A 27,431-nucleotide genomic window follows, 5' to 3' on the forward strand; every position below is an offset into this window, starting at 1 on the left:
TACCCCCACTACATTACATCTCCCCAATTTGAGCACCCTCTCCTAACCTGTTTTCAATCCAAACACACATCCCCCCCGCAATGCCTGCTGTCTGTAATATAAGAATTAGGAAAGGTCCTCATAAAAGATTAAACGCCTTTTGAAAATCTAAATACACCTTATTTATGCTCTGTGTGTTTCACTTACTGTTGTTGCTTGTGCATAAAACCCTGAAGTTCATTTAGCAATGCCCTAGTTTCTTATCTTATGTTTCTAATAAGATTTTTTGCAAAGCTTGTGAGCTAATGCAAAATAATTGCTTTCTGGAGACACTAGTACGGGTTGTGTGCAAATTAAAAAGGGAGGTTAATCAGTGCTTCCTATAAAATGCTTTTACAACATGCTAAAAGGTACAGTACAACACAAAATGTTAATTTGACGCTGTTGCATACTTTTCAGTGGAAAAGACTGCAGTACTTTATTTTTGAATATCAGACTAATATGCATCTTCTTACTCAGGAACAAAAATAACTGTCCACTGGTGAACTGTCTGAATGTCTCATTGAAAATTGTTTCTACTCTTATCCATCTATAAATTCACATTCAGGACCAGAGGTTTACAAAGCAATTGCAGTTTTTGACATCCTGGGTGTTAATCCCTTCTCCTGTATTTTCTTAAACTACAGAACAGGAAACGAAATACGAGATCACGAAGAGACGCATTCTGCATGGGAAATCAGTTCCTCACTATGCTGCGATTGAACCCAAGGGAGAAGGCTTGATGATCGCATCTGGGAAGCCTTTCAAATTCACACACGTTGATGGGAAACCACTGGAAGAGGATGAAGAAAAACCCATGGAAGTTGAGGAAAAAACTGGTAGGAAAGCATTTTTCTCAAGTTTGAAGAAAAGGGCTTGGTGTTTGTGAAAGAGTCCTGTACACAAACGCTCACATCAGTTTTTATTTTTGCGAACATTCGTAGTTTTGAAAAAAACATGCTGAAATAATGATGGGTATCTGTCTTTCTTCAACATAATAGATAACAGAAATAGTTGAGGTTACTCAAGGAAATGAATTTAACTGTTGGAGATATTGTGATGAAAATGGACTGTCTTAGTGAATTTTCACAAACAGCTTCTTCAAGGGCAATCTTACTGAACAGAAATCAGTGAAATATTATCCTGAAGTGGAAAGGCAATAACTATGAAAATCTTTCCCTGCTGGAAATGGGTTTTCCGAGCGAAGGCAGGCCTACATATCTGACAAATTGCAAACATTAATGTGTCTTTAGCTCAGAGCGGTATTGATGTTAACAGTGCCTCACCTGATGAAGGAATCAAGATCTTATAGTACCATAGTCTGGGTACACAAATAAGCCTAAAGGTTACAGCCAGTGCAGTTTACTTCTCAGATATGACTTATTTCACTACTGTAGGCAAAAACGATTATGAGCATGAAATAAAAATCCACACCCTTTAAAACTGTAAACAGTGCAAGGGGCTTCATAGTGGTTCGAACAGTAAAGGCACTCACTCAATAGAGATCGGTACCTTCGGTGTTGCAATTTTGAGGCCGGGTCATGTCACTCTGATTGTGACTAAGCAGCGGTATACATTTGGCAGAGCTGGCTGAGGGCTGTCTGGGCTTTCCAACTAACAGTGACAACTGTGCCGTTAAGCTAGCCTTGACATCGGTGCTAGACTCGCTGACACTTTAGCCAGCAGCAGTTCTGCTCTGACTGGCACCGTAGAGCTTGCAGCGTGTCAAAAGATAAATGGCTTGATGTCTGCACTGGAGGACGTCTGTCCTCCTCCCTCTGGCCAAGCACTACAGAGAGCTGCTGCGACACAGGGTGGAACTCATGGCTCCAGGTTAGCGGGTTATGGAAAACAGTAGAGTGGAATCCACAGTCAATTACATGTATTTTGCCTCCTGTTTCCATCTAAAATTGGAAGAGTCACTGCTCATGCTGCTCCTTTAGTTATCCGTTAACCAGATTGCCAACTACTAATGCTTGTGCATTTAAGTGTAGAGTAAGTTATGATTGATATGATATCAGATCTCTATATGGTACTGTCTTAAGAAGAAAATACGTGTTTCTGAAAGCGATTGATGTCAAAACTATTGGTGGTAACTGGTTTAATTTTTATTTAAACCATTTTAAGGATTTGAATATCATGAATTTAGAGGTGGCCGTGGGATGTATTCGAAAGATTCGAAAATACAGCTGATATGGTGAATTATGGGGTGCAGTGAGCTTGAAGCTTTGTTGCGCTGGCGCTAACTGAAATTGTAATAAATTTTACTGTCTGCATCTCCATACCCAATATTCCCAAGACGTGGCTTGCACTCTCAAAAGGAGAATTTGGCGAACCAAATTAGGTTTGAAATATTAATGCCGTTGTCATCCCTGGGACTCTAAGCTAATTTTCTCTCTAGGGAGGAGTAGAAGGTCATATAGTAAGAATGCAAGATAAGTTCTTAAGCAGCAGTATCAAAGGAGAGTAATTTCCTCAAATTACTAAATTATCTTTGCATAGATGTGTTCACTGTACAGTAACGTTCAGTTCAAAGGCAATTTTAGTCACGTAATGATCCTGAAATTTAATACTGATGTACTTTAACAATGCAGAGTTGTCTTGTGTGAGTAATGCTGTTAATTTAGAGCACTTCCTATACTGATAATTTGTTTCGCATGTTCTTCTTATTTAACATTTTTAACTAAAGAACTGCAACTTGGGTGGCATGGTGGTGCAGTGGTTAGCACTGCTGCTTCCCAGACTTGGGGCTTTGAATTCAACGTGTCAAAAGATAAGTGTTCCAGTTCCAGACCTAGGGTGCTCTCAAAGTGTCCCTCCTGTGTTCATCTTGCTTTCCTGTGTGTACTCGTTTCCTCCCACAGTCCAAAGGCATACTGGGATGTTAATTAGCTTCTGGAAAAACGGGCCCTGTGTGTGTGAGAGTGTCTATCTGTGTGTGTGCCCTGCGATGGACTAGCATCCTGTCCAGGGTGCTACCGGCCGTACACCTGTTGCTTGCCAGAACAGGATCCGGCTCCCTCAAGACCCTGATTTATTCATGCCCCAATTTCCAGCTGGTATAAAACTAAGCTGTAGAGCAGGGCAGGTTACCTTGCAGCCTCTCCAATCTGCTCTATTACCCAATTCTGCTACAACCAACTCCTTAATTATTAGCTGATTTAACTGAGAATTTCTAAGAATGGTCACTATAGGAAGAAAAGCGCTGGTTACCTCAACGTACAACAAATGGTGAGGATCAGGATGAGGATCAGCCGCATTTTTCATGTTCTGCCCATGTTCCTGTGGGTTTCCTCTGGGAGCCCCGGTTTCTTCCCACTGTCCTAGTATGACAGGACTGGTGTGTAAATTGGCTGCAGGGATCGGGCCCTGGTGTGAGTGTGTGTGTCTGTGTCTGCACCGAGATGGATAGGCGTCCCATCCACACTGTACCCCATCTTCCACCCGCTGCTTGCAGGGATAGGCTCCGGCTGCAGCTGTGAATTTTGAAGACATTAATCTGTTTGCAACACACATTTTTAATACCGTTCTTATGCCGATTCGTTTAGCAAACTACCAGAAAAGGGCCATCTGTTGTCATTTTTGGAAACATTAACTAATTACACAGCATGTGAAAACATAGTTTATACCCAATACAAACACACCCTTTCCTTCTAAGCAACTCACCGACATGCCTGGAATCACAGAGAATGGTTTTGGTTTTACATAAGCTTTTCCATTGTGGTCTTACAAGCAGTTGAGTTAGAACCACATGTGTCTGTAGAACATATGTCTGAAGTACATGCCCTGTATGCCCTGAACTACAATTGTAGTCCGAGGGTGAGATTAGAGACTTGTAAGTGAAATGCCTTTTAAACCAAGGACAGTAAACCCTAGGGCACAGTTAGCAGTTAGCAACGCTATTAATGTGTGGTCATTCGTCAGCCTGCAGGAAGTTTTGAGTAACATAATGAGGTTTAATTTAGTAACTTGAGCAGGGAGGCAGTGGAATTTTGACACAAAACTAATACTAACGAGAACCTTGATTTTAACAGTAGAGATCTGATCGTATAAAGAATAGCAGAATCAGAGTTTTGCAGAAACTGGATCTCTCTACACTATATTATCCATTGAAGAAGCTGCGGCTTGGACAAACCTAATTCTCCTGATGGATGAAGGAACGAACTTCAGAACAAATGGAAAGGTGAAGCACCTGGTATAGCTGGTTTCCAGCCAGAATTGGATATGCTTTGCATTTTGGGATTTGACAGGGTCAGTTTTACTTCACACCGCAGGTCACAACTGGCAGCCCCACTGGAGCTCAAAAGTTTCGAGCCTGGTCAGTCCCTGGATGGGAGACCTCCTGGGAAAAACTAAGGTTGCTGTTGGAAGAAGTATTAGTGGGACCAGTAGGGGGAGCTCACATTGCGATCTGTGTGGGTCGTAATGCCCCAGTATAGTGACTGGGACATTATACTGTAAAAACGCACCATCCTTTGCATGAGGCGTAAAACTGAGGTCCTGACTCTCTATGGTCATTAAAAATCCCAGGGCGTTTCTCATAAATGGGGTGTTACTCTGGCATCCTGCCCAAGTTTCCCCCTGGCCTTTACCAGTCATGGCCTCCTGATTATCCCCATTTATGAATTGGCATCATCAGTCTATTCTCCTCCCCCCTGAGAGCTGGTGTGTAGCGAGCGTACTGGTGCAGTCTGGCTGCGGTCACATCATCCTGGTGGGGCTACACACTGGTGGTGGTGGAGGGGAGTCCCCATTACCTGTAAAGCACTTTGAGTGGAGTGTCCAGAAAAGTGCTATAATGTGTAAGCAATTATTATTAAATTCTCTTCTCACATGCATTGTTGGAATGTTGTCATGTCAGAATGAGCTTAAATAAAGGGCAGCACATGAAGTCCCAGAACTTGTTCAACAGAGAGCAGTCTGGCTGCCATCAATCACTACCAGTAGAATTCCCCAGCAACTACACACTCCTACCCAGAGCACCACACTTGGATCTTACCATCAATTAGTTTGTTGTACACAAAACAATAGTGCATTATTCCACTTGTCTGCACCACATTTCCTGATGTCTAACTGGGATGAGCTACACAAAACCGTAATTCATCATCGTGATCAATTAAAACATATTCTATTCACCATGTGTTTTATTCTTTTAAAAACATACATGCAGTTGTGGCTCGGTTTTGATGCTCAGTATATTTATTCTCCAGCCATAAGTTTTCTTACAGTGCAATAATGCCACCTTGTTATTGATAAATGATGATTAGTCATCTTTTTTGTTTGGGCAACCTCAGAAAATGACAGCTCGCACCCAATTGCTTGTTTGTTGCATAAATATCCCAACAAAAAGTGAGTAAGAGCACTGTTTTTAAAGATGGAGGCAGTTATAGCTCTTTATCACTTGCATTTTCATTTTCTTTTTTATCCATTACCTGAATGTTTCCCAAAGCGATGTTTTCTCAGTTTTACTATTTGCAGGTTTCTTTATTGCTTTATTACAGAACCTCCTTTTCTGGGCACTTCTTGACAGTGGGAGGCAAAAGGTATTTCGTAGCAATCTACTCAACCCTTGGTTACCATAGAAACCACAAAAAGGAAAACTCTGCCTTAAAGAAAATGATAGTTTCAGAAAAACATGGCGATCTGAAGCACCCTGATCACTGAGGATTAGTTTGTAGGATTTTCTTTTCAACAAAAAGTGATTTATAAGAAAGTAAATGTAATATGTTTTTTATCTGCCTTGCACCCTGTCAGCTTTATCACCACAATGTTTAGGGGGAAAAAATATACACATGCAAGTTGCAGCTTTTATAAATGAAGAGAATGTCTTTGGATGAAACATAATTGATATAACATACCGTATAATTCCTTGCATTTACATACCACTTTCCCAATTTGATTGACAAATGTGTCCAGTGTAGAGTACTACTTAAGGCATCAGAATCCCAGCTGGAAGGTTGTGACTTGGATTCTGTTAAAGACACTACTGGTGTACCCTTAAGCAAAACAACTCACCTCTACCGATCTCTAGAAATCGCAGGAAGCATTGCTAGGGGTAACACGGTGATGACCCAGCTTTCCATCTAGGGTGGTTATCAAATACTTTCAGTCTCCTCAGTGCTGCAGAAACTAGGATAAGATCTGGCCTGACAAGAGACAACACTCAAATTTGGACTTTACCTCTGCTTACCTGTCTTGTACTAGGTAAGCAGAGGTAATGTACAAAATGTGAAATCTTCTTATACTTTGTAGTAGTGATACTTATGGTTTTATTTTTTCATATACAGGTAGAAAGGGTGTAGACACAAATTACACGTAGTATCACACAGACACGGTATCACACAAATTTCTTTAGCACGTTCTTAAGAGTTTGATTAAACCTTTCCACAAGTCCGTCTGCCTCTGGAGGATGGGGACTGGTCTTTATCGCTGTAATACCTAACTGTTGATGGAGCCGTTTCATCAGTCGGGAAGTAAAGTTAGTTCCCTGATCAGTCCAGATTTCTGTTGGAATTCCCTCCGGAGAAAACAGTTGCACAAGTGTACTGATAACGTTTGGTGTTATTTAGCAAAGTGGAAATGCTTCAGGAAAACGGGTTGCATAGTCACAGATAACTGGTATATATTGGTATCCTGAACTACTTTTCTCTGAAGGTCCAATAATATCCATAGCTATTCTGCGAAGGGGCTGGAAATTATTGGCAAAGGTTGAAGAGGAGCTCGGTTAGATTTACGTAGAGTACTGGTTTTCTGGCACTCGGGGCATGTTTGACAATATGTTTGCACATCTTTGTATAGTGTTGGCCAATAAAAGTGTGAGCTAATCCTCAAGTATGTTTTCTGATGTCTTAAATGCCCTGCCCATGGAATTGTATGTGCAAGGTGTAAAATCATTGGCCTACAACTACTGGGTACGACCAAGCGCTAGTCAGTTTTCCCGGCAATATATAATGCATTATGTTCTACAATATACTTCTCCCCTTCACACATTTTCACCTCATCTCCGCAAGCTTTCTTAAATAAAGGAACAAGAGATGGATCTTCCTTCTGTAATTTCCTGATGTCATTTGGGATTTTCCATTGCCCTGGACTCAGCCCAGATCCATGTACTTTAGGTATAGGGCTACCTAGCTGTTTTTCAAGGCGCCACTGTCTACGGGTCTTCCTCAGTCCTGTGGTTCCTCCTATCACAAAAGCTTGGCAGAGGTTGTAAACCAGCTTTTGGTTGAGCCCTCGTGAGTACTGGACATGAAACATGACTTTTAAAACTCTCCACATTGGCATTATTTTGTAGCAAGTCATTTAACACTGGTAAATCTCTGCCTAAAATCATGCCACCTGGTAAATGTTCCACTACCCCCCACTGTCATCAAATACTTTTGATCTTCTACCACCATTGTCATTTCTGCCATGGGGTAGTGCTTCTGATCACCAAGTACACACCGAGTCGGTGTCTGTTGATCATATATAGTGCTGCTATCTGGTACATTATGTTTCTTTATCAAAGACTGAGAGCTACCACTGTCCAGCAGTGCATGGACTGCATGTCCATTAACAGTCACAGATACATACATAGATCTTTCATTTTTCTGGTCCCGCACTTCTTCCTTTCTTGGAACATAGCAATAACCAGTCATTTTTGGTTTCCTCAAAGGACACAGTGATGCTTTGTGCCCTGTCTGTTGGTAATAGAAACATATAAAGTTTTAACTTGCATTGTCCTTTTCTTCTCCTTTGGCTGCCTTCCAGACTCTGACCCCTCCCAGAGGTACTTACAATGTTCCGGCCATCCTTAGTGCTTTTAGATCCTCTGGGTATATATCCTCCAGTTCATGTTCCTTGACCCAGGTCCTGACATCATAAGGAAGGATTCGAAGCAGCTGCTCAAGAAGAATTGCTTCTTCTATTTCTTCCTTGGTGTGTTGATCGGGACAAATCCATCTCTGGCTTCGTTGATCAGGTTTTTTAAAAGCGCAGTCCAGGCCTCCCTCTTTGGGAACAGTACTCTACAGCTTGCCATCCCACCCTAACACCATAAATATCACAGTCTCCTCCTTGAAGAGTCTAGAGGCGTAGAGGGAATGCAGCAATGACGATGGCACAGCCACAATCGCAAAGAAGTGCAATGGTGTTTATTAAGAGGAACTGGGTTCCAAAAGTCCACACCCAAAAAAAGAAAGTGAAAAATACAAACTAACCACAGAAAAAAAACACAAAACTATAGTACAATAATATATACATGAACTGATGTGTAAAGAAATAAAATATATAGTTTTTTTGTAGGCAGCTCCAAACCTACCTTACAACTAACTTCCTCCTATCTTGAGGAGCTCCTTTTCTAGGTAAAACTCCTCCCCCTAGAATATTCCACTATAAAGCAAAAATAATTTTACAAAATAATAATCAGAATTCCGATATACACATGTCTCCATTGAGTCCACAATTAAACATGAAACATATTATTACCAAAAATAAAATGTCCTACTCCTTTCGTGTACATCAATATTGTTTAAGAAAATGCTCTCCCCCCTCTTAATGGTGTCTTCGTACAAGGAAGACGCATGCGCATCACTGAAACAGGCACTACAAAGCCGGCCCCCGTGGCCGTGCCCATGTTTGGGTCCTACAGGTTGTGGGAGAGACCATTTTGCAGGTGAGAAATCCAAACAACGGTCTTGTTTGAAACACGTGAGTTAAACGCCATTTTGGTTAATTTCGCTTCTTAATCAAAGGAGAACAGGTGTTTGTTTTGAGTTAATGTTTAGTTTTGATCATACGGGAGCAGCCTTATTTCACTGTTTGCACCCATAGAGCAAGTATAGCTGTCCTCGGATTTCCACACTAGGCAAAGTTTGTTTACGTCGGAAAACAGATTTATCGCCTTTGTTTGGATAGTTATGTGATAGACATAAATGTTATGTGTGTGTATGTCCACATATGGATCCCTCACGAGTGCCAGGTGGTCTGGAAACGGAGTCTCCAGTCACACAGTTACTGTTCTATAAATAGTGAAATTGTAAAATGAGAATATAGATATATGGCTGAGTACTGTAACAGTCCTTAGATATTTTTTAAAAATCTGGTCTATTTTTTACACTACTCTGTATAATGTTGAGACAATTTTTATGCTGGTGAATTATTAATTGCTTCATGTTCGACAACTTTGCGGTGTATTTTACATATTGCTTAGCCAATAAGCATGGTTATTTACATGATAATTTACCTATTGAAAATAAACAACCGATTGGAACATCTTTAATAAGCAGGAACAGGTGCATTGTTAGTTCTGACCAGTGGTGCAAGCCAACGAGAAATAGAAATAAACAGAAAACAAAGTTATTTCTCATTGACGGTTATTTCTTCACATTTGTTGGACTTTCTGTTGATTAGAAAATGTGCCGTGAGCATTTTCTGATGAATTGTTCGATCTTGACAATCTTAAATATGACTGTTTCCTACCTGCAACATTAGTGAGCCTGCAGGGAATAAAAATCTAACATTAAATCAAAAAGAAAATGATAACCAGGCCTTGCAAAGGGTGCTTTTGGTTGTTTAATTTCTAGAGTAACCGAATCCAAGTTTTTTTTTTACTTCATTCTTCCATAATCTGTATTTTATAGAGTTATTTCCTTTAAGAAATGTCAATGTCAAGTGATTCCAATAATTAAAAAGTAGAGTAAATTGGTTTTTAAAACTTCTGGGACTATGATAGTGCTTTTTCTGGTGTTAATGACAGCAGTAGATTGTGTGGTTCATTCATTTGGTAAATTGCATTTGCAGCTGTTTTTCTTGAAGGTAGACATTTGCTTCCAGTGTATACTGTACCTAGTGTGGGAGAGGGCAGAAATACGGACAGGGTGAAATGAACCTTATTATGGAACGTTAATAATGAAAAGTAACAAATTACAGGGGAAATTCTAAAAAAAAAAGTATTTTGAGGTGTAAACTAACATAGTTAAAGTAAAATCAGACTTTTTTTTTTACATAGTCATTCAGTAATTGCTTTATTTTGTATTTCATACAGATAAATATCTATGACTTGAATTTGTAAGCAGCAAAGAAGTAATTTTATTACCACTGTCTTTTTAGCTTGTGGATTATGTTATTTCTCAGGATATGTTGTATAATTGGAGATGCCTAATTAAGTTGGCTTCCAGCTGTATTCAAATGCCACCTATTTCTGTATTCCATGGTATGCAGAAAAGCCATACCTGATATTATACTATATACTATACTATATAATATCAGTATATGATATTTTACCATGATATCGTACTGACTGCATTAAACTTACTATTGAATACCAATACATAAAACGTGTGTTTGGTTTTTTGGAAAGTCTGTTGTAAGATCACTTTATTAGCCATATGCAATTTCTTTCATTAGGGATTCGTTGTATGTACAGAACTTCAAATATAACTTTGCACTTTGGGAATGATGTCCGCTTGTTTGAAAACACCGATGCTGGAAGATTAAGTGCTGTCTTGTGCAGGTTTTCGGCTCAGATGAAGCGGTTTGCCGAACACTCCTGTTGCAGCTGTCAGTGTGCCACGAGCACTGCCCTACATAACACAGCTGTGGCAACACCTCCCAGGGGAATCCTGTATTAATTCCTCACTCCCAGACTAATTAAGACCACTCTTTCACAGTTGCGTGTGTGCATCTTAAGTTTTGCATTTTGAAAGAAGCCTCATGTAAATAGGATGTGTTTGGTATAGCAATCCCTACACAAGGGATAGGTGTAAATAGAATACCCTTTCCGACCAGGGCACTTAAACCGTACAGGCATCTGGCCAGTTACAGGCTTTACTGCTGTAGTAGAGGGTTCAGGAATCCCCCAATTGCCAAGGATGATTTAGCTGTTTCCTCCCCACAGCTAGCGGCAGGGCTCAGCTTTGAGGCATCCCAAGTTCATGTTCTCACCCTGGGAAGCGTGCATCTATTGAATGAGCCTCTTGTGGGGCGGGGGCTTTTTATGTTTGTTTGCACTCGCATTTCAATGTATTCAACTCGTGTGTTCGCATGCATTTCAGCTATTTGCGCCCTGTTTGGCACCTTTTAATTTGTTTGTAAGGAGTCCCGTTGGGGAATTGTATTGGCGTTCAACTCGTGCTTGCGAAGCCGTCTCTACCTCCGTGTTATTAATGAGGTGATATTGAATTAATTCTGTTTGGTTTATACACCTATTTTGTCATTAAAATATTAATACCGCTGTAGCATCCAAAAGTTGCAATAGGAGCGAAAGTGTAGAGATTAAAATCTATTCAGATTTCAAATGGGATGAAGGTAGTGTCATTTAAAGCAAGTTAAGGATATTTCTGATTTATTCAAAAACCATCCATTAGATTTTGATTTAAGTTTCGGATTTGTGAGATGGCTTCTATCAGTTTTCACACTTTTAAATCTGTTTTTTTTCTGTATTTGTGTAACTTGAATTAAACAGTATGAAGGGAGATTTATTAGTATTGACTTTTTGAGCTTTCACAAGAGTGATGGATCATTTTGGATGACTCACGTGCAAATGGATGGGATTTTAAAACAAGTTTTTTTTAATAATCACTTACTAATTTCAGTTAGTTGACCCACGTATGTTTTAGCCTCTCATAATGACATTTTTAAGAAACATCCCGTTATGTTTAAAGCACATAGTGACTGTTTTGTTCTTTAGAACAGCAATGAAAAGACCTCAGGAGCCTTCCTTTAGTCATGCGTTATCCTTGAATAAAAACATGACAGAAGTAATTGCTATAATAAAATACACAGGGTAGACAAAAACTCATTAGAATAAAAATACACATTGTGTGCTTTTTGAAAGCATTCGGTCCTTTGTTAAATATTAAAATACTTCACCCTTTTATGTTATATTATGAAAGGGGTTTACTGCTGTCAACAGTGAATGTGTATTCACTGCTGTTTTAATGACTGTCTTGGAAATGAGTAGTCTTAAGCAGAGATCACATGCGTCTTCTTTTGCTTTGCAGTGCTGTGCCATGCAGTGGCTACAGTTGACCTGCTGCTGATATCATTATCTGTTTTATGTCGGTGGCAAACTAATTGATTTAAAACTGCATAATCCTCAATACCCACCTTGAGTCCAAACAACCTCCTGTCTAATGCTACATGATGATAACCTGTAAATGTAACTTGTATTCATATATTACGAATGTAAATTTGTGCTTTTATGCATCTCAGTGTGCACTGCAAGGCTTTTGCATTGCTGAAAGTTTGAATTAAGAGCAGTGTACAAGGAAAATGTTTCTTAGGAAAGTAATCAAGTCATGCATGTTTTGAAATTGTACTCTTATAATGAGTGTCTCAGTGAAGTCTGAAGCTGTGTTCAGCAACTGGTCATTTCAATGATGTGGACTCTTAATCAAATCTTGTCATTCTGCAATCCAGTTCAGTTGTAAAGAAATGCTATGTAAACATTTGTATGGACTCACTATGGCTTATAAATACCGGCCAGTTATTTGTATATGTGCTGAATAATTCCCTTGAGAATTGTCTGTGCAGTCACCATGCAGTATTAAGTAGTGGGAAACACATTTTGTACATCTAGCATACTTGTAAAACCTGCTAAAGCACAGTGGGTCTCAAACACCATTGCTGTAATGGTCACTCTATATGTGGTCAAAAAAGATGAATACATTTCTCCTATGTAGAAAAACCTGGCCTGGCTACCAGTCTCTCAAAGGGGGGAACTTTAAAATTCTCCTGTTAGGCATTGCATGATCTGTCTCCCCTGTGCCTTCAAGAGTTATCCCAGTTTGTTCAGTTTGTCCAGTAGGCTCTAGGCTCCTCTCCTTAAAGTTTCAAGGACTTCAAATGTCCAAGGGGCTTCAGCTGTGCCGTCTTTGGATGTTTTAAAAATCTTGCCTTAAAACTTGTGCTTTTGATGTCCTTCAGTTCTTCATGTCTTTCATTCTATGGATGTTCCCAACTGTATCTATTTTTTGTACATTCCGTATACAATACTGTTTTTATTTATAAAATATCAAAGTGCCTTGAGAAGGCTCTGTATTGAAAGGCATGATTATAAGAATAAGATTGACCAATTCTCCTGCTCGTCAGCTTCAGCAGTCAAGAATACAGTACAGTTGTCTATAACAGCCCGGAGGAGAGAATGAGCTGAGTCTAAACCAAACCTTCACCCAGGGGTGGGTAGTCACCATGGTACTCCTGAGCCTTTTAGTTCTATTTTTTGGTGACTAATCATTTTGGCCTCTTGATTATGCTGCTGACTGGATGTTAGTGAGGTTGTTGTATGTTTGAAGCTAATATTTTTTATTTTTTTGACTGTACAGTTCTGTGGTATTTCTGCTAACCACTTGCTGCATTGAGCAAGCACTGCCTACACACCATAGCAAAACAAACTCTCCCTGATAAACAGAATGAAATTCTATTAAGCTGGCAAGATGTCTCACCGGCACTATATCTATTAATTATGCAGCAAGTGTTATGGCCTCTTTGAAGTTACCAGCTAATTAAGCGCTTTGTCTTTTGATTTCAAGATATTTAAAGGATTTTCTTAATGTATTTTGAATACACATTACAACAAGCATGATGACTTTTGCTTTAAGTGCTTCCCGTTTTTCTTTTTATGGTCTGTTCATCTACTGCAATTATAGTGAGGGTGATCTTGTCACGATACACTGGTACTTTTCCCAGAACAATTTATAACCTGAGGTTATTTCCTATGCATAGTTGAGGTGATTTTTTTTTTCAACAACAGAGAATGAAGAGTTGATTAACTTAACCAATTTAATTACTATACTGTACAAATACGTGTACAGTAACCATAAGTGGGGGGGAGGAAAACCATTTTCCAAAAAAGGACTTAGATTTCTTATTTTCCGGTTTCAAAGTCTTTACTGAGACAGTCTGATGAACTTCAGGCCTGAAAATGTGCCATTTGAGTGCCTTGGGCATCCTGTAGTTCTGGCTTGGATGTGAACTGGGAGATTCTTCTCCCTTCCTTGCGCTTGTCTTGCATGCGAGTCACACGAGAGGATTTCCCCTCTTTTGAGAATCAGTAACTGCAGAAAACTCTGCCTTTATCAGAAAGGATAAATGGTTTATGACAAATTAAATGACTGTAAGCAGTTAATGAACATCACTGTTTCTGTTACCCTTAGCTTACTTGACAGGTTCATTAAGCTGCTGTCATAATTAACATTTCTTGTCATTGGATTCCAAACGAAACTGAAAGGTAAACACGCAAGTGTTCACTTTTAATGATTATTAATAAGAAATGTAACGCTTCCATTTATTAAAGGTATAAGAGACCATTCTATGATGCCTTAGATAATCTGAGTCACATGCTGCATTTTGATCTTATTTTAGAATAATTAGATGGAATGTTTTCATGTTTTTATTTTCATGTGCTCACTTGAGTTGAATGGCTGTTAATATTGTAGGGCATTTCTTTCTAATTAAGAAAATTATGATATAAGGAAAATATTGCAGGAAAGTCACATTGCTCAGAAGAAGCTGCATCCTGACCTTTTTCTGATCTTTACGGTTTCCCACGTTAGGTAATATGTTGGATTAAGTGTTGATGGTACTGTTATTGAAACTAATATTCCATAAACCTCTGCAATCTTAGTATTCCATTGTATTCTGAGGCCTGAGTGTATCACTGTTGGGGACAGCCTTCTGATACTACAGTTTAAAGCCCTGCAGTAATTGTATCCATTTTATTCTGAGGCCTGATTGCATCACTGCTGGGGACAACTTTCTGATACTACAATGTAATATGTATGTTATTATAGTTACAGAATGTTCCAGAAAATTATAAATCAATTCTGCCATGGTGAACACACTGATTAAAAAAAAACAGTATCAGATGCATGCTCTTTCTAAAATAGTCACTTGGACATCTGGGGCAAGATTGTAAAAGTGACCATCATTGTTTAATAGATGCCATAAAGTTTTAGAAGGAAGAAATATAATTGCTTATAGAGTTTCAATTTAATTATTCTTGGGGTTATAACAGGGTTAATTACTCCTTCAGAAAGGATGGCTGGAGTCATTCCGTTTGTCAGCTTTCTGTCTACTCCTAATACATTGTAACAGTCTTTTAAAATGAAATACTGTTTTAGTCTTTGTGGTTAAAGCAGACAAGCAGATTATACAGCCTGATGTGGGAGTGTGAAAGAGACTATGTGCTAAACACCTCATCACCTGTCTGAAATCATTTGGTTTCGGTGTTTTTGTACAACGTACAGTAATGCAAAATGAGATGAATTTGTCAACACATCATAAAACAATGTTTAAAGGGTTTTGGGTACACTGTACCTTTTTAAAGTAGGATAAACACTTATATAATACAGTTTAACAAAAATAACCTGTTTATATCATTGCCAATGTGTGTAGTTTTAGAATAACATCCAGTTATTCTAAGAAATTAAATCTCTGATCTTTTTTTAATTAGTTCCCATCTACTATTGGCAACAGACAGCAGAGGATCTTACAGTCACAGTCCGTCTCCCAGAAGGCACCACTAAAGAAGCCGTTGAGTTCAAGCTATCGATGGACAGTCTTAGTGTTGGATTACGTGGATATGCTCCTTTGATCAAAGGACAGTTGTCGTCTTTGGTTGACACAGAAGCTAGTACATGGATACTAAAAGATGACAAAAGGTAAGTTACCACCTTCTCTAAGAATATTACAGACACTCCATGTGAATTACAGCATCTATTAAAATATTTAAAAGTGTTTAAAATTATTTTAGCTATGGAGATATTTGGCATTTTTTCAAAAATGCAATGGAATATTTTGTAAAATGTCATTAAAGAGTATGTCCCACATACCTATCAAAAGCATCCTGCATAGTAGAGTTAGTACAGGAGTATGTAAAAAGGAGTTCGGCGATGAAAAGCAGAAAGAGGGAAGCACAGCACACTAAAGATTTACTGCTGCTTCACAACAGTGCATCGGTGCATATGACAGCATTTCTGAGCCTCCTCGCAGTTCAGTAGCCCACACTGTAATCCAGATAATAAAAGCCTGAGAGGCATCCACTGAGTCCTGCCTCTGAGAACAGCTGTGCCAAACCCTTGCACTTTGCTGGCGCAGGCAGTTTGAAGGAGAAAAGAGACAAAGTCCAGAGAGACAATACTGAAATGTTATACAGAGACCCTGTGGTCAGAATCATTTTGAGTACTTTTGTTTTCTTTGAAATGATAGATCGACCTTTATTTTAAGTGTATAATGTTAATGTCTTTTAAATTGTCCTCATTTAAATTGTGGAACCAAGTGTAGAAAAAAAAATAATTGTAGAGCCAATGTTAGAGTAGCTGTTTTTGTTATTTCTTAATGTTGTATACCCCTTTTATGAATTTACCTTCCACAAACGTCTTGAGAAGGCAGAAATTAGGGAAGAAAAGACTGTTCCATTTTCGTATGAACAATTATTGTTGAGCCAGGTTCTCCAGTTTTTTCAGCTTACTTGGAGAACTGACTAGTTGGTCTAAACATTCTCTTCCTAGTTCTAATCGCATTTACTCTTTGACCAGAAACCTCCTTCAAAATATTCTTTGTCTTTCTAATAGAATCGTCACACTGTTCTATGCAATGACCTAAAAAAGTCTCTTTTGCTGGCAGAGACAGTTACCCTGGCGTGAATAATTTTTGCATGGCTAATCGGACTGTAGGTGACTTACTCTTGCCCTTGCCCTGCCACAAGAAGCCTAAAGCTTTTCAACCATCCATCCACTCTTTTTAGGAGTGACAGATATAACCACAAATTAACACATTTCTAAATTCCTAAGATTATTCTTGTTACATGTCCTTCACAAATAGTTGAGATGGAAATATCAGCTTTTTTCACAATATATTAATGTGTGCAAATGATTTTATTTATGGGTTGTTGTCTTTGTGGGAAAATAACCATTACTTTTGGGGGGGGGGGTAAAAAAGGAAATGCACAGATATTCTCCAATATTACTAATGTAAAATAAACAACAGGATCTTAATGATCCAAGATCATGTTTGTCCATTTCTTAAAAGGATTTCACATTGACACCTTCAAAAACATAGTGAGGAAGGTTGTTCCAAACCGCCTTGTCCCTGCATTTGCTCTACACAAGTAATTACTGGGGTTGTAAATGCATCTTGCTTATTGGTAATTGCTGATTAATTAATGTATGTCAAACAACAAATTTAATTAAAAAATTTGTGATGAGCTTAGTACATTGTATATCCAGGGTAAATCCATTTTATGTAAATATACAACCTACATATCGTATATCATTTGTACTACATTGTAACTGCAAATAACTGGATATATTTCACATTTTGATTTAGAAAAAAAATACATCTCTTTGGGCATAGGAACTGAGAGGAACTGAGAATACACTATTCTTAAAACTGCTTACAATAGTCTCATTCTTAAACTTGGCAGCCTCCAGGGCACTTTTAAAAACAGCATGAAGATTAATGAATGAAGGGTACAGGAAAGATATGAGCCTTTTTCCCTGCACCTGAGCTTGCAGTCCCTGTTCCCCAAAGTAGCCTGAAAGCAGCCTCCCACACTCTCTGATCCATCCTCATTTTAACAAGCTGCTTTATGGAAAATATCTGAGTGAAACTTCTTCTAGCGTTTCTTTGCGAACTCAAGTTCTCTCTAAATAAACTTCTTGATTTAGTTAAAAGCCCAAAAGTTAAAGCTCTTATTATTTTTTCAAAGGTGCAAATCTTCTTTCCTCGCTTTGAAATGGAAAAGCTAAACCACTTGTTCCGTGCACAATTTTGATTGGGAAGTACAGTGAATATCCTGCAGGATGTTTGCCTAATGCTTCGTTTATGACTGCTATAGCATCAGAGTAAAAAAAAATATAATTTTCCTTTAATGTACATTTTATTGAAAGCGGCTTTCAAGAATCTTTCTCGCATAGAAGGATTACATTTATTATGTTTTTTTCCCGTGTATGTTTTCAGAGTTTAAACACAATTACTTTGATTCCACATATATCAAATTTTCAAGAATGAGGAGAACAACCATATATAGCACACTACAGCATTTAGTGATTAATTGAGTTTGAAAGCAGTTGACTCACTTTATATATCCTAGCAACCTGGTACTTATCCAGAGTACTGCCAGGTAGGTAGTAATTGGAAGAAGCAGCCTGGTGATTGCAATGTATTGGTGTAATATTATTTGCTGCAATTACAAAAATTGAGACAAGCTGATAAAGATTTAAATCTTTGTCTCTGGTTTTCAGTAATTTACAACAGTGTTTCAAATAATGCCAAGAGAGCAGGCAGCCCTAAAAGGCCTAAAAACGATTGAGCACTTATCAGCAATGGGAAGAAACACAAAGCATTTCCACTGATTCTCAGCACACTGAAGGACAGAAATATAGTGGCTATGAGTGCCATGTTTCTTAGGAGATTGCTTTTATGTGTGCCAATTATAAAATAAAATCAGTTTTCTAATTTCAGAAGAGTCTATATAAAGATGCCATTTGAGCTCCTATTGCATCAAGAGCCATAATGTTTTCCAAGTGCTTAAATTTGAAGGCAGAACCAGTTCCACTGTTGAGTTGTGTAAAATTTTATGTAAGTCTTCTAATATTGGCGATGTATCTGTGATGCGCATGTTTCTTCACCACTGTCAATTGAGAAATGGACCCATGTGACCAGGTACTTGTTAGGATTGCATGGATTAATTAAATGCATATGCTAAAAACACTTAGGGGTCATTAGAAAATAAAAATCAGATTTGAATCATCACCACAGTTATCGTAATGCAGCATTATACATAGCTTTTGAGGGCATCTGTGGCAGAGCATGGTTTTTTCATGGTTTTTAGCATTACAATCCGAAGCCTGCGTCAAAAGTTGTTGGTTTCCTCAGTTACATTACATTTGAATAGCCACGAATGTCAATGCATGTAAATGCACCAGGATATGCAGTGAATGTTAAAAAGTATTGCTTAAGTCGTCTAAGCCACTAGCAAAGAGGTAGCATGAACGCATTGAAAGGTGTCACCGGGGAAGCGGGTTTGTCTCATTATTAAATCAGTGCAGCTGTGTGCATATTTATTAGAACATTTCAAGTTTTTTTTTTCCCCCCCCGTTTACTGAGGTTCACACAGAAAGAAACGTGTTCATTGACTAGAGAAATTAGTTCTTTAATTGTCAGTTTTGTGTTACAGAAAGCTTGCTCTGAACTAAAAACAGTTCATCCTTTGTAGAAATTACCTTATGATAAGGGATTGTGACTTTCTTGGAACATGAATTGCATCCCAGTCAGCTTCAGAGTGGAACAGGATGCTGGACTAAAATACTTTACCATTTAGTGAATGCTTCCATCTATCCATGATTGCATCTGTTTTGTAAAGAGGAAGAGTCACCTTTTTAAAACATTGCCGTTTCTGGCAGTGCGTTCCTTTTCTCTTATTGGCCTTTACAAATTGCATTTGTCATTGACATTGAAGTCATGAATAAAATTAGACACGTAATTGGCCTACATTTCCTTACTTTACAAGATTTCTGGATACACAGGTTGGATGTACATCTAGGGACTGGAACCACACTTCACGTTTCAAAGGCATATAAGAGTGGTGTATGTGGGATCCAGCTATCACAAAATGTCGTATTACAATGTATTTGTTTTTAATGTGACTAAACTCTCTACTTGAGTATACAATTGGTAGTTTAGTAGGTAGCGGGGATTGAGAAGAGCAAACTGTCAGGATATTTTTCTTTGCACAAACATTCAGTTCACCTTGGATTACTTCCTTTTTGGGAGCTGGTGTTGCAACTATTATATATATATATTATTGTGTACATATGCAAAACAATGAAAGAGAATGGTTAAGGAAACAGTTAATAATAAACACATTACCATTACAATAGCCTTTTCAAGAAAATGCCAAATGGCAAAATTCTGTGTAGATCCCGGTTTACTACCGACAATTTTCAAAAGAATCACCTAGAACTGTGACTGTTAGTCATCAGCTTTGCAACCTTCATTTAGTAAGAGAAAGTGTTTCTTTTATTTCTGATCATGTGTTTTTGTCATGTTTCAAAAGCCTCTTTCTAATAAGTGTTTTGGAATGTTTCTTCAGCAGTGGCTGACAGAACTGTATGATAATAAACATTTACCAGTGAATAGGACTCCCAGGCCCCAGTTAGAACCTGTCTTGGACTCTCCGGTGTTATTTTATGTTAAGTATATAATTCCGGCTAATCCGAGCCCACAAAACCAGCTCTTAGACCTTTTAATAGATATATTGCAATAAGTGATCAGTGGCTGTTCCTACGCCTAGCAGTTACTATCCAATACCTATGTGGCATCTGATATTGTATACTTCTAAAATGAATACAGTATTATGATATCGTACTTCTGATGTATTCTGACATCCAACAAGGCACTTCGCAATAACCAGCCAATAATCTTTTCCTTTTAGCTTGGAGATAACCTTGCAGAAGAAAGATGAAGGTGCTATGTGGCCCGAGCTGATTATAGGTGACCAGAGGGGGGAGTTTATAATGGATCAAGCCCAGGCAGCTCTGATCCATGAAAGGCTAACTCACCTAACTTCAGAGGATTTGGTGAGTACCATCAGTAAGCTGATATGCTTGTATTGCTTATTGTTTGATACAGTATATGGATTTTTCGGTGTCATGACATCATTCTTTATTTCCTTTATTTCTTTCTCCTCTTGAGCTTTGCATTCTCCATGTGGCAGTTCTTTGAGTGTTCACATGTGCTCTAGAGCTTAAGATGTCTGGAGTATATAAATATATATATATAAGTATAGTGTATCACGTCACCGGAAATGTTCCTGGTTCTGAATCTCAGACCATGGCCCTGCTGTTTTGTGATGGAAATTGGAGGTTTTACAAGTTACTGTGTACATTTTACTTTCTTTGTGCTTTGAAATGCACTCGATATCAATTCTTTCTGACCCTGAAATATGTAAATGGCCTTGCGGTTCCCCCTTAACCAAGGTGAGTGAAGTCCATAGTTTACAATATAAAGGAAATAGCTTATTTTCGTTCTTAAATGGCTTGTCTTATTCACTACCTCATCATACTAGATAGCATTCAAATACCCACCTATACGGTAATGGTAACTGTTATTTAAAGAGTAGTATCAGGTGTCAAGATAACAGGGTAACCATTCTAGTGCATGTAATTATTTCTTGCTGAAGTTGTAGCTAATTCAATAAAATCCAAATGGCAGATCACCTGGATTGTGTTTTTATTAAATTATTATACAGCAGGAAAAGAACTGGATAAGCTCCTGTATGTTACACAGAGACCGGGATATAATTTGTTTATTTTGGTTCATACAGGTTTTAGTTGGCAACCATATTTCATTGCATTGTTTAACATTTCTGCTTCTTAAAGATTACATAAAAAATCTCGATTCAGTCATGTCTATTTAGAGGAAGAGTATAGATTAAAAAAACAATCTTTAAAATGTAGTTCTGAAAGAAAATCACTTATACAGTAGTTGCAATTACAAAACTGTTACGATACGTTCAAAAACCGTAACTGTGAGCAGGATTTCCCAAGTGTTTCAGTTGGGCGCCAGCAAGGTTCAGTTGGGAATACTCAGCCAGGGCTCTCTCAGATCTCAGCCAACACCGACACCACAACCCCTGTGGCTTCCAGGCTCTCGTGGGTTCGGGGTGCTGCGGTGAGGGACATTCCTCCACTCCAGCCGGTGCTAAACCTCCATTACCAGGCTGTGTTCAGTGTTGGAGTCTTTAGAGAGAACAGCTGCTTAACACCGTCAGAGCTCTACTTCTTCTTGTTGCGAGGTGCAGTTTTCACCATGTACTGAGATCCGCCTTGTTTCTCCGATACTCCTGGTTCTGAAACAGCGTGAAAATGGTTGCAAAAATGCTTGTAACGGTTTTCATTTGTGATTGCAATGTTCCTGGCTTGTAATTTAATTTTAATTTACTGTATTCAAATATTTAGATACTTTCCATAATCATGTAAACATTAATCGAATCGAATCGAATCGAATGAGGGTGATTTTGGCTAAGAAAAGTCTGTTAACCCAGAAATGTTGATGAATTTTTCATCAGAAAGCCTGGGACTTTCATGTGGTTGTCAGTTTAATCTTTTGGCCCTTTGGGACACTGGTGCTTTTTTCCCATTTTCATGTCAAGTAATACTTTTCATGTTCATGATGGCTCGTGTGATTATTTTTTGTTTGCGTTGTTTGTTTGTATCGGTAAAACATCTTTAAAAGGGGAGTTTTAAAATTCTGTGCTGATTTGACAGTGGTGAAATCATAGACACTGAAATATATCTTCTGCTTAGGCCACAGACCCAGGGAAAGATAAGCCCCCATGCAATGCTCAGGAATTGGAGGACTGTGACATCTTCCCAGAAGACAGCTCAAGCTTGACCCGATTTGATGGCAGCTCACTGAAAGCTACCCATGTGGTAGGATATATATTTTTTTCCTTTGCTGCTCTTTTAACAATGTACATTTGATATTTGCATACATTTGCCTTTGCTGATAGACACATAACATAAAGATTGCCAAAGCAAAGGTGGTCATTAGGCTCATTTAGCATATTTAGTATCTTATTGATCTAAGGACATCATGCTGTCATTTCTTGATGGATGTGGTGGCGTTGGCTTCAAAAGCAAGACCCGACGCTTATTCCAGACTCCTACAGCCTCCTCTGTAAATCTGTGCTTCCAGTTCTGCATTGTTTATGCCTTCCCTCTTGGTTCACATGTATCCTCTGGTTTGTGTTTCACTGTTCTAAAAAAGCCCATTGGGTTAACTTGAACGCCTGTGGGGATTCAAATATCAATATTCAATATTCTAAAACGGCTCTTACTATAGCATTACACTTTTTTAACATGATACCACACAATTTAAACTCGTTGCCTTTAACTCTATATCACGGCATTGTTGGCTATATCTGTTTTTGTTCCCCAAATTGTGCAGAAGGTTAAAATAATGTATCCACATAAAGTCTTCATAGGTGGCATCTTCAGGTTTAGCATTTCACTTTGGGACGTTTGACATGTGTTTTTGCGACCTGCTTGTGACACTTGCACTTGCACTTGCCTATATAATGTGTTGAATTTAAAATCTTTTTTCATTTACTCTGTTGCTTCTATAGCATTTGTTGATTCTATTGCTTTGGTATCATTTGCAAAATTAACTAGAAGCAATGATCCTAGTGCAGATCCCCATGGTACTTGCTTAATACCTAACCCCCAATTTCACATGTTACTTCTTATCAGTATCAGTTGTTTTCTATGCATTAATCAGTTCTAAATCCAGATGGTATGTTCTTGTAGGTATTCAATTTTGGAATTATTTTAATGAGAAACTTCATTAAAAGCTTTCTGTAAATCTAAATAACTCATCATATACTGTTTGCATCCTGTACTGCTCTTTTTTTGTTCGAAGACCTTTGACTTGTAAGTAAAACCTTTTCTAAATCCATGTTGACTTTCCTCTACCATCCCGTTGTCATACAAATGATTGTCTAGTTTTTTTATCCTCTTTTCCATAGCCTTACATAATTTGAAAAAGACTAATTTGTATTTATTTTTGCCAGCATTGCAATATTCCTTCTTAGCCTTTCTGATATCATATTAACCTGTGCTGTCAGTTCATTCTATTATTTTTCTTAAACTGGGTCCTTTTCCTTTTTGATCACTTAAGTGTGTTTTTATCAGTATATTGCTTTGCTTTGTTAGACTATATGGGACTGCATTCTGACCTTGGATTTGCCTACTCTTAGGTGAACATATTGTGTAACTATCCAAGCAGAAAAATCTTTTAAACTTGTTGTATTTTAAATTCCATGTCTTTGATGCACCACTCTGCTTCTCTTAACCTACCCCATTACTTATTGGTCTCTTTTCCTAAAATTGTGAACCTTTGTTTTGGACTCACAAATTCAAAATCTGCTTCTGGCCAGATCATGTTATGATCACAGTTCTCTAATGGTTCTTTCAATCGGTCTTTATTGTGTGGAAATACTAGATCAATAGTGGGCATTCCCCATAGTAGGTGTTCTGATAAACTGAGCAAAGAATCAATCGTTAGCCATTTCTGCAGTTGCGGGTCCAGCTAATGACTTCCCCGATGGCTTTTCCCAGTGTGTGTGAGGAAAGTCCAGATCTTCAGCTTTAACCACTGCTCCGTTGACATATATACAGTATACCTGATTTAATTGAGTCTTTTTAATTTGTTTTTGAATTAGCAGCACTGTGCCCAAGGCTGTGTTGTAAGACTTGTAGATCTAATTGTACATTTGCTTTGCCTTCAGCTGCTTCAAAATGTTAATTATTGCAGTGGAAGGCAATTATTTTGCATGTTACAGTGTTCCATATTGTATATATTCTCATAGTCAATCTAATAGCATGACTTGCTGCTATTTACAAAATACGATTGCCTTATTACCTAGTTGTACTTAATAGTATTTGTACTACCATATTTTTTCCCTTTCAACTATATTTCCAATTTATTTTTTGTATGTCTTTAGGTTTTGAATATGTTGTAAATAATTCTGGATAGGGGCATCTGCTAAGCGAACAATACATTTATGGACTGTAAGATCATGAAAACCCTTGGACAGTTCTCGTGAAAACATTACCAGGCTTAAGGAATTAAACCTTAAATGCATTATTGTCAGAGTGTTGTAAAATTGAAATATAATTAAGAATTTAGAGGTACAAAGTCTGTTTCATGTATTATTGTGCATTGTACATTACCTTTAGAACGGATGCTGTTTCTGTCTCGGGACTTAAAAATTAAGAAACTTAATTCTTATGTAGATTCAGTGCTTTCCTTATTTACCTTAGGTGAGGTGTAAAGGCGGCTTTTTATATTATACCACCTAGTTTTAAATATGACTGTACTGGGGTGGCCACCAATTTTTTTGACATGCAGTGTGTGAATGCACCCTTTTTATTATTCTTCGTATTCATGCAGTTACTTCAGACATTACTAATCAAGCAGTAGTTTGACATGGATGAATGTGTACGTCACACTTACAAACACAAGAAGTGCATAGTGATAGGATCAGGACGTGCAACGTCTCCAGAGGTTTGAATCACAGTCTTCCAGTAGTGAGTCCAAACTCTAATCAGGACTCCACACAGCTTCCTAAATGTGTTGTCATTAGATATCTGAGCAAACTTGTAATCATTCAGTTCTGTGCTTCATTTAATAGGCAGACTTGCAAATTATTTTAGTAAACCCAGTAGGAAGGTATCGTGTTGAATTATCCACTTGACTATAGGTTAATAAGGGCCCTGTTTGTAGTGGGAAAACAATAAATGATTGTATAGTACATTTAATTGTATTAAAAACTGTGTTAATTCATTAATCATTTTTTTTCCTGGTGCCTCTTATTTATGCATGGGATCGGTATTTTTGTGAGATCAAACAGCACATTGTTACTAATGGAGAAGTTCTTAGTACAAATTACAAGTGTACAAGTACGATGAGCAGGCACAGTACCCTGAAGGTGTTTGATAGATTCAGCGATCACTGCAGACAAGAACATTACACAAGGGAGGTTTCCAGACCAGTGTATGGGTGGCCTGTGCTCTGTTTTTCAGCTGCTGCTGCTTTCACACAGCAGGGTCAGCTATATAAGGCGTTTAAGAACAGCAGGTCTACGCTGCATAGCAGAAAGTACTTGGCACCCCCCCATTGCTCAGCTTGGGTTCCTGGAGATGCTGTGTGCAATTCTGTGCTTTAGTTCATTGAGACCTGAGTAAGATCTTTATTTTTTTCTTTTCTAGAGGGGAAAAAAGAGAATCCCTAGATTTTTCTCTGAATATATATACATCTGAATCTATCCTTATGTTTCATTTACTTATTGGTAAAGGATATTCTCTATTAAAATGTTGCTTGTGATTTATCTGTTAAATATTATAGCCTAAAGCCTACCCAATTCAACAGTTTTTGTTTGGATATTAGTTATGTAGAATTAGCAAAAGGCCATTTTAGAGATGAAAGTCTCTCATTTCACAGATCTCTGTGAGTAGGAGTTGATATTTGTATTGTACTGTATGGTGGCATGGTTATAACCTCTGAGCAGGTACTGTAGAGATTAATGAGAACGGAGGAAAACGCACAAAGAATAAATGTCTGTCTCCATTTAAGGAAGTTAAAGTGATTGGTAAAATCAATGTTTAACAAAAGACAATTTTTCAACCTGCAGTTTGCACACCAAAAGATCATATTTTATCATTAACCTTTGATTGTGGAAATGAAAATGGATGGGAGAGTGAATGGCCTTTATATTTTTCCTCTGGCAAATTGTTTTTTTTATGCAATTCAAAAGATGTTTTCAAAGTTTGTCCTACTACAACATTGTCTCAATTTGATCTATTGAATTTAATTTAATTCAATGTAAAGTCCAACTAATTTATCAAAATAATGAGCTCATTAATAAACAAATTGTAAAACAGCAGTGAACCTTTTATAATGACTTTTGTTTTACCAAATTAATAGCTGTATGAAAAACAAATAGTTTGTTTCTGTTCATCAATGTTAACAAATTTCATAATTGCCTAGCAACACATCACTTTACACTGACAGTTTTCCTTCCAGGGTGCTGGTAGCATATTGCTCTAAAGCTTTGATATATAGCCCTTGGTAATTATTTTCTACTTGATCATTTCAGCATCAATTTGGTTCGATCTTCTTAGGAAATATATTGTTTAGGGGATATAAATACACGCTGTCCTCTAAAATCAGTTGGATAAAAATAGCGCAAAAGAAACTTAATCTGACTTCTTGTTCATGGATTACCCATTTGTATTGAATCTAAGCACCACTTTTTCATATTGTTTTAAAAAAAAGGTACTTGCGTCCTACATATTAGTATAGCTGGCCACTAATTCACTTATTCAAGTGGTAAAATCCATCCTGACCTTTAGTTCATAAATGCATGCAAAATGGATCAGTCATTTTGCCATAGCATTGCAACACTGGAGAGGAAGTTAGTCTGTTGCCAATGATTTAAAAGCACCTGGTAAGGCAATAATTAGCTTTTATGTGTTTCCTTTGGAACTGTACCAGAGAAAGTAAAATGCTGTAATGAATAATATGCTTAATCCAATTGTGCAAACTCTGGATACAACAAATATTCTTGGTATTTGCTTTTGTTCCAGCCAGAGACCATCTGAAATACACACACATTTTTTTCTAAAGTTAGTGTCATGTATAAAGCCCAGAAAAGCACTGCGGTGTCCTAAATTAAAAAGCGCAATCTAGATACCCAGGCATCGATGACAGTGTGTCAGTTTTCGGAATTTGGTGACTGATTTTTCAGTTTTGCTGCTGCGTGTTCACTGTAGCTCATTTTTTGCTGTTCATCTGTGCAAGTCCTTTCTTAGAAGTGTATGATAAAGTACTTCCTTTCCGCTATCTGAACTGGAACATTGTGCCACAAT

At 37.9% G+C, this 27,431-nt stretch overlaps 1 protein-coding gene across 1 annotated transcript in view; it reads left to right on the plus strand.

Moving 5' to 3' along the window:
- nudcd1 (NudC domain containing 1) overlaps nucleotides 1-27,431 on the plus strand; it is a 60,074-nt gene that overhangs the window by 19,684 nt on the left and 12,959 nt on the right. The window contains exons 5-8 of the mRNA XM_088929594.1: nucleotides 666-857; nucleotides 15,452-15,659; nucleotides 20,435-20,579; nucleotides 22,308-22,433. Of these exons, the coding sequence (XP_088785720.1) occupies nucleotides 666-857; nucleotides 15,452-15,659; nucleotides 20,435-20,579; nucleotides 22,308-22,433 (671 nt within the window). The remainder of the gene's footprint in view (nucleotides 1-665; nucleotides 858-15,451; nucleotides 15,660-20,434; nucleotides 20,580-22,307; nucleotides 22,434-27,431) is intronic.

Source organism: Atractosteus spatula, chromosome 12 (genome assembly GCF_055471065.1).
Source record: "Atractosteus spatula isolate fAtrSpa1 chromosome 12, fAtrSpa1.hap1, whole genome shotgun sequence".
In the NCBI taxonomy this organism is placed as follows: Eukaryota; Metazoa; Chordata; class Actinopteri; order Semionotiformes; family Lepisosteidae; genus Atractosteus; species Atractosteus spatula.